This window comes from Enoplosus armatus, chromosome 4 (assembly GCF_043641665.1).
Source record: "Enoplosus armatus isolate fEnoArm2 chromosome 4, fEnoArm2.hap1, whole genome shotgun sequence".
In the NCBI taxonomy this organism is placed as follows: domain Eukaryota; kingdom Metazoa; phylum Chordata; class Actinopteri; order Centrarchiformes; family Enoplosidae; genus Enoplosus; species Enoplosus armatus.
The window spans coordinates 16,518,195-16,527,013 of record NC_092183.1 but is presented as its reverse complement, the minus strand read 5'-3'; the positions used below and the strand labels follow the sequence as shown (position 1 = coordinate 16,527,013).

The 8,819-nt window shown below is 41.1% G+C and overlaps 1 protein-coding gene across 1 annotated transcript; it reads right to left on the bottom strand.

Moving 5' to 3' along the window:
- Positions 1-1,510: 1,510 nt before the first annotated feature.
- LOC139284734 (aquaporin-3-like) lies at positions 1,511-6,896 on the bottom strand. Its single transcript, XM_070905094.1, has 6 exons — positions 6,789-6,896; positions 3,120-3,246; positions 2,827-2,964; positions 2,549-2,664; positions 2,209-2,426; positions 1,511-2,073 (listed from the first exon to the last, which is right to left on the bottom strand). The coding sequence occupies exons 1-6, from the start codon at positions 6,894-6,896 to the stop codon at positions 1,872-1,874; spliced, it is 909 nt and encodes a 302-aa protein (XP_070761195.1). The 3' UTR covers positions 1,511-1,871.
- Positions 6,897-8,819: the final 1,923 nt, after the last annotated feature.

The following is an 8,819-nucleotide window of genomic DNA, read 5'->3' as shown; positions in this document are numbered from 1 at the left end:
CAAGTCTCCTTTTGGGAACATAAAATCATTATTAAAGAGCACAGCTGAGTGAATGGAGAGATGTGTGTGTAGTCCTGTTTCCTGCTTAGCTCTTAACTTTGGTCACTGTTGGTACTCTTAACTGTCAAGATTCACATTTTTTAAGGCTGCTGTCAGAAATATTTTCGCTCTTTTCTGACCTTCTGATCTGATCCGAAGGTCTCATATTATGCTCGTTTCAGCTCTATATTTTTATTCTGGGACTCACTAGAGTAGTACTAGAGTAAACCCATGATTCCCGGTTCAAACAAGTACTTATTTATCTTATACTGTCCCTTTATGCAGCCCCTCAGTTTACCCTCTGTCTGAAACAAGCCGTTTTAGACAAACTGAACAACCTCCAAAAACTTGAAGAGTAGTCCTGAGCAGAGCAGTCGAATAACCCATCCCTGTACTTAGTGGGCGTGTTGTGCCTGGAGCAGATGACCTAGTGGGGGCGTGGCTGAGTGCGGTGACATCACAACCTTATGGAAGTCCTGATGGCTCATTTAAAGACCCAGTTTCTGAATATGGACTGTGGGCATTTCTCTGTGGACTCATAGTTCTAAGCTCCCACATTATTCAATTTTTATTTTTGTCTCGTAAATGCTCAACACTTCTGGATAACAATGTTGTTACCCAAGTTTCTGTCCCACCACAGAGCAAACTGTTTTGAACGCTTGTTTACAGAGAGGTGTAACTTACTCGTATGTCCAGCTGAATTGTGTTCTGATGTAATCTGATTACAGTCACCCCGACCAGAAATGAGAAGTATTTGTGACTAACAAAGTGTAACAGTAACAAGAGTGTAACATGAGCCTCATTCATGTAATGATAACAAACAGAACTTTATTGTATCAGTACAAAGGCATTTCCCCTCAACCTACATACAAAATACCAAGGTGTTCACAGTCCGGTTAGTTTATCACCTAACCATGGGAGTGCACAAGGTACAAACACATCGACAGGCAAAAATGAAAATAACAATTTTAAGACAGATGGTTAATATAGTCCTGTACATAGAAGAAAATAATTGTCATTTGTTAATGCACATCTGATATTTTCAAGCATGAAACTAGAAGGCTACAATAGCTTCTGATAACATTTAGTTCATACAAAGGGTAAATGATCACGTTTGCTAGCTGGTGATTTTCAGCTTGTTTTAGAATTGCTGGTTAGGACTTTTTACAGGGCAAAGAGAGGGTATATATAAAGGCAGCAGCTTTAATATAGCTGCTTTCAGATGGCAGTGGTAAAGCGAAGAATGTTGTGGGAAGGATGTAGCTTCACCATCTGTCAGCTCTAAACAACAGAGTCGACATTGACGTAGTCTACATAGCATCATTTCACTTACCACTTTTATGTGACGTGTTTATTTGACATTTTAATTTCCTGACAATTTTCCTGAATTCAAATGTTAACAGTGAAAGATAATGGACTGACGAAATGCATAGAAATTGACATAGACATGCATCCGTCTAAATACATCTATCGTATAAGTAGTATGTAAAACTATATATAAAAAAGCTATATAAATCTACATTGGTAAAAAGCATACAATACTGTTCAAACTGAAGTGTTATAGACACTAAGCTCCAAATGTTCATCTCTTAAAAGAATTAATGTAATTCTGTGTTTCTGAAGTTGTGTTTCTCCCCTCTATACTTACACACAATCGTTCCTCTACAATATAATACAATCACTGTGGGAGATATCCCAACAGCTGTGAAGATGATTTGGTAAAAAAAAACAGTGTGGCTGGAAGGTAAAATGTTGGTATGTGTCAGTATTTACAGGGTGTGCATGTGTTGGAGCATGTGTTGGAGTGTGTAGCTGAATGTCTCTGAACACGCTCAGTGCATTTCTTTGGTAGCCTCTTTGGAGTTGTCGTTGGCGGTGACATTGGTGAGTCGGACGTTCTCCTCCTCTGCTCTCTTCTGATCACGTATTTCTCCCTCCACATGGAAGCCAACCATCAGCTGGTAGATCATCACACCGATGATGGTGCCAAGGAATGGGGCAAAAACGGGCACCAGGAACCAGCCTTTTCTAACCCTGAAGAGAGACCAAAAAAATGTGTTTTTACTTTGTTCTCCAGGTAAATAGATAATGAGCACTGTGAGAGTGTCGCGAAGGAGAGTTGACACAGAAATAAACAATGAGAAAAATGCTTAAAATCTGTGCACTTACGTAAACACTTCGCTGCCCCACCCAGCCATAGCGGTGAAAAGACGTGGTCCAAGGTCTCTGGCAGGATTGACAGCATAGCCGGAGTTGAATCCCATAGACAATCCAATGACCAGGACCACAAATCCCACAGTGAAGGCTTCCAGCCCTTGGGGGATGGGGTTGTTGTATGGATCCACAATAGCCAGAATACAAACTATCAGCGCTGCTGTGCCAATTATCTATTTTGGAGAGAGGTACATGTTAGAAGAAATCGTGAGTTGGACACCTGGGTTGTATCATCTATATTTGTAAAATTAAAATTTTAGTGTATGATAGCTGTTTCCACATTTCAAAAGAGTACCTGATCAAAGAAGCCATTGACAATGGTGAGATGTTTTCCAGGGTAGGTAGCAAAGATGCCGGCTGTGGCCTTAGGCCCAGTCACATTGAAACACCCAGGATGGTCCCACAGGGCATCTAAAGGGATACAAAGAAAATATAGCAGAAAACACGTTTTGTTTAGACCTGTTGTTTAAATGACATACTTAGACTTTGTCAAACCTAAAACATAAATCTGTTCATATATGGTTGTAACAAAATCATGCCTTTAAATTTAGCTCGTCTGGAGTCATCCCTTACCGTAGTACATGCCAAAAATGACGGCGGCACCAAAAAATGCACCGATTGTCTGAAAGAGGAAGTACATGGGGAACTTCCTCCAGCGCTCTCTTCCAAGCAGGCACAGGGCAAAGGTCACTGCAGGGTTCAGATGACCTCCTGCAAATGTACATGGTGACAGTCTGTCAGTACATATTATAGACCAAATGTCCTAAAACGTCCTGAAAATTGAACTCCCATTCACCCATAATAAATAATGTGTCAATTAAAAATCGAATTGGACAATGCCATTTTCAATAAAATACTCTGTGTACCTGATACCTGGCCACAGACCAGGATGCCCAGGGTGGCAGCGAAGCCAAAGGCAAAGTTGACAGTGAGGAACATGCCATGGGAACCACCGCTCAACACCAGCTGGGCCACAGCACCACAGCCAAACATCTGGAGACAGTAGAAAAACAAGTTTACACACACATATATACGTAAGTAACAGCTTATCCGTTGTTTCTGTTGTAGAGACAACAACAAGTGTGATATGCTTTTTAGAATGTCCCAGTACAAAGGTTTGTGCACCACACACCAACCGTATTCATTTCTCTCAGTGTTGTATAAAAAAAATGAATACTGTACATTTAGTGCTTTGTCAGCCAATCAAGGTCAAGCCAAGGGGTGAAATGAGGCAGTGTGATCATTATCAGTGAAACCAGGAAAACAAAGATCCTTTAAAGGAGCTCTACTCAGAATGAAATGAGCTCTATTGTGTTCATAATGGCACACAGGAGTACAGTATACGGTATGTGCAAAAAGGTCACCATGTTGACCTTGAACTGTTGCTGCTGCTGCCCATCTGATTTATCTGGGAAGGAAAAAAGCTGTTCAGTTTCCACTTTGATTGAGGGAAATGGGGAAAACATGTTTATGGGCAACGTGACTGATCCAAAAGAAGAAGGATTTACAGAATGCGTTTAGATGTAGCAGCACTGCTGCCAAGCAGGTGCCGTACTGTTTATTCTACATAATGTGTGAATATGTGTGAATATGTGTGAATATGTGTGTGTGTGTGTGTGTGTGTGTGTGTGTGTGTGTGTGTGTGTGTGTGTGTGCATGTCCCTGTATCTTCTTTGTATGTGCTTGGTAAAAGAAATATGTGTGGTCCATGCTGAAGCTGCAAGCCCCCTGATGAGGATGCTTTTCAGTCAGACCACAGGACTCAGATGTTGAGGTTAGCTTGAGGGAACCACACTGAGAGGGACTGGCGCCTGAGGGGAGTTCATCATCACTGGGCTCAGTCTAAACTCTTTTCCACCCCTGGTGAGGCCAGCCATTATGGAAAAACACTACAAAAATCAGCCCCATGTTAGAATTCTGCTTAGCTGTTTTGTTTTCTGTCCTCTTATGCCGTGATGGACTTGTGTGATGTGACAATGAAAAGATCGAAAACTCAGGACTTTTCACTTCACAGTTTTTCTCTTAATGTCAGCAGCATCCAATTGCAAATGATGGGCCATTAGCTTGCGAGTGCCAACTTCTTTACTTAGATCACATTCCACCAGAAAGGTCTCATTTAAATCCGACACTGAATCCGGGGGCAGTGAGCATTATTCCAAGTGCTCATATTCAGCAGAGAGTGTGTGTTCACTCTGTTAAAGAATTCCAGCACCTTGCTATGTGGCTGTCATAATGTTGTAGTTAGTTAGCTGCACCCCACCACTTCCTCAGCCAACGTTCAATTGGCTGATTCAGCTGGTCATGCATCCATGCAGCTACTCCCAGCTTTTAACACAGTCGGGGGCTTATAAAAAAGAAAAAAAAAAACCACAGCAGTCGGCCTACTGAAACACACATTTGGCAATTGTTTAGGAGCTGAAGGCAAGGAATCTGCTGGCCTGGAACCAGTCTCTAAATCACTACCTGTGTGATCTTTTCAAATTCAGAAGAAGCCCCCCCCCCCCCGGCTACTCTCCAGCTCAAAGCAGGGGACAGTGGTTTGAAGTGGAAAAAGTGCAGTGAGGGGTTAACAAAACATTTACAGTAGGATGACCAAAGACATTGTCTGCCTATAGGTGCCCTTCAGGGGACATCTTTTCAAAGCCCCTTTAGACTCCATGACTGGCCTGGTACTATACATTCCACTGTATGAGTGTGAACAACAGACAGAGTGCTGAGACATCCAGACACACTGTATTGACATCAAAAAGTTCGTTAATACATGACACGTTGTTTTAGATGTGTTCAGCATGGACTGAATTCAGAAAGATCCTCTTTTATGATCCCAACCAGGTGCCAGGAGCTAGTGACAACACCAAGAATGCCAAAATCAACACATTCAAAGAGGTACACACACACCTACACCCACCCTCACACACATTACTTATCTCTCCATGTCATCCTACGCTAACAGCTGATTGCTAAAGAGTGGTTTGCTTCCTTTAATTTGTCACCAGTAGAAAAACGTATTGACAGATTATACCTGGAGAGAGAAGATGGTAAAGAAAGATAATGAGAGCGTCTGTAATGTATGATAGAGGGAGTAAAAGTATGTCAGCCATGTGTGCAATGTGATACCTGTTGTTCTTCCTCTGACCCTCCCAGTGCTGCCATCGACATGTGTCACCTATTGAATGACTGCACCACACCTTTCTGTCCCATCAGTGTCCCACAGTGCATGCTAAATTGCCTGACTTGTCTTACGTGTAAATGTTTTCCATAGCATATTTGTGTTTATACAATTTACTTGTATATATTTGTAATATCTAAGCCAACTTAACTTCTGACCAAGCTCATGCAAATTGTTCCCTTCCGGGGAAATATGAATAATCTTTGATTTTGTTTTACATTGACTTGGATTATGTAACAGAATAAAATTTGAACTTCAATTAAAGGTAGCATGCTTCTACGCCTTTGTAACTGGCTTTGGTAATCAGTGAGGGATTAATAAAATGAGTCACTAAACTCAGCGCAGCCGCACCGTGAATGTTAAACCATTTCAGGAGCCTTTAGGTCGCCCACTAAGCTGGTTGTTGTACTAGTATTTAAAGTATTAACTGTAAAACTCATTTTACCTTTAGTGCAAATTTTCTGCCAAGACAAAATGCTTCTTATAGAACAGTAGCCTATTACAGCTGTGGGGCTGTTTATTGTGTTTGTTTATCAGTGTAGATAGCCCAGAGTCTGGATCTATTTTACTCACTGAACAAAAGAAGCATCTGTTTCTCCTGCCGAACAATGTTCTGATTGTCATTTTAACCTGAAACAGCTTTGACGACTTGGGCAAAGTTAGATGTCTGTGGTAAAGTTGGCTAACAGAGGTAGTTACTGATGTTCAAAAGGGCAATATGTAGTTTAATGCCTGGGATCTGAGTTCTTATTTAGCACTGACATTAAGGTGCTCTTATGCACACACTGTAAAGTGACAATAGGATGTCATGGGGTTTTGGCTCTGCTTGGATCCTGGATCCCAGTTCCAAGCAAATATTGTTGTGTAATCCTAAATATGGTTTTGTCCACTGCACGTAAAGTCCTGAACAACCTGTTACTTACCTGTTTGCTCTGAACACAGTTTGCCAATGTCAGTAACCCTACGTTTACACACTTGGAGAGAAATCACTGGCTCTGTCCAATACAAAGAGTGTCACTTTGCTCGCTTTGAAGTCAAAGTGTGGTTTATAAATTACATGCAGTTGCCATCATTCATCACTCTTCAAACTCTTCAACACTCCTCAATTCAAGAATGATAGAATACAAATGCTGTCATATAGAGAGTAATAGATCATACTGCAACATCAAAAGAAAACACTCTGAGAGTGCGTAGAGTTCAACTATTATCAACATATGGTATATTTCACAGCATGAACATAACCTTTAGATTTAAAGCTCAGCTTGTTTTTGAATATCTATTTCAGCATGAGATGATGCGATGTAAGTTCCATCCATACACACACTTGTGCACACACACACACACACACACACACACACACACTTACCACAAGGATGAGGGTGCCAAGACACTCTGCCAGGGCCTGACGAAGCAGCATGTTACGGATCTGGAAGAACCGGGCCAGTTTGTCCAAATACACCTTTTGTCTGCCCATGTTTTCTTGCTGGAGGCTGATGAGACTGTGAGAAGACAGGCAGAGTAGGTAGATAGGTTTCCCCAGTGGTTGTGAAGCTGGGAGGACTGGGCTCCTCTTATAGAGCCAAGATGGGCTTGGACTGGGCTGGTGCCAAGCCTGAGCTCAGCCCCACCCTCTGCACCACGCCTCCCTGCCTGTCACGATGTGATTCACCCTCTGGTTTTCTCCCTGGTCCTCCCTCTCTCATACACACACACCTACATATGTATACGCAATTTACATTGCTATACCTGTGAGCTCCTTCATTGCCCTCACTCATTACATACCTGTAACCTGACAGTTCAGCCTCCTCAACACATGCCTATCCATAATTATAGTTTACTAGAATATAATCCAGTTATCATGTTTGTTTATTTAAAATGTGATATATATCATTTATATGATGTATCTACAAGTTTGAATTTAGAAATTTGTTTTGCATAAGTAGTTCCTAACTTGTGCAGAATTGAATGTAGAAAAGGCCACTTTATAGTAAGTGTGATAACAGTGTTTCTCTGCTTTTGGATATTTGTGTGTACCTTATCCTTTTGATTTGGATTATATGCAATTAAGAGCAAATTTACCTGTACTGTTGCACACTTACTATAGTAATACCTGATTTACAGTGTAACCTAAGCATTGCCTGACCTCATCTTAATCAAAGCACATTTAAAAACAACCAGAGTTGACCAAAGTGCAGTACAAAATGAAATGAACAGCGCAACAATAGCGAGTAAAAGACATCAGTAGTAAATAATGATGAAATAAAATGGAACAATAACAACAACAAATAACCTCAAACCAAGTCCGGGTTCCCCTGTTTGCCATTCTCAACATTTACTATTAGAAACTCAGTGTCTAAAATCAACAGAATCCTACATTTCCCCTTTCTTTATTCTCTCTCTCTTTATAGGTTTGCTGTCAGTACCTTTCTTAGATTATACTAATTAATCACATATGGAAAAACAAACCTTACGGATAGAAAGGAGATGCTCCTGCATTGCAACACCCTGTATGCACTTAATGTAGCCTCTGTTCACCTTAAACCACAAACTGCGCATTTTAAAAGGAACATAATTCTAAATCTAACCCTAAACCCAAATATCCAATCTTGAAATACCCCCTTTGAATGATGCCAAACAAATTTCAAAAGAGTAGAAATAAAACACACACACACACGACTATAATGCATACCTGTTTGCAGCCCTTACTGGTTCATTCCCACCCGTACACACACATCTTTCTCTTTTTCCCTTTCTGTCCCTCACCTCGTTTTCTCCGACCTGTTCTTTTGTCACCCGTCTGAAACCTCATCACCACATATTATACCGTCTTTGTCTGGTTTCAATAGAGGTGTGAGAACATTTCCAGTTTTAAAAGCCCACAGCCATGCCTCTATCAGTAGGAATCAGTGTACCATTTCTTTACTCAGTTTGGAGTCCTTTTGTCCTGTAGGGGCTATGCCTATTTTGTTGTCACAGTAGAGTACATTATCAACTTGGTGCACCTGAAGGTTAAACTTCAAAACAATTTTGTGCACATATCTGTATAAATGACCTGCTGTGGAGAATTTAAACAGGCTTTGCACATTTTCCATTTAAAGTATATCACTGCTACCTATAAAAACAAATTGCTGAGTTAGAATTTTGTGAAATATTCCACTTCACTGGCACACAGAATGTATCTCAGTGAGAACATGAGAAAATGATAGTGTATGATTGATATGTGATTGAAGGACCCCGAGGCAATCTGAGTCATGTCAGTCACAGCGCCGGCGTCAACCCTACATGCGTCATGAACGTTGCGCAACTGTTTCAATGTGGCCTCCATGGAGACGGGAGGGGCCGCAGAAGAAGACGATCTCTATATGTTCTGTAGAAATACCAGTGCTGTTTTCCAATG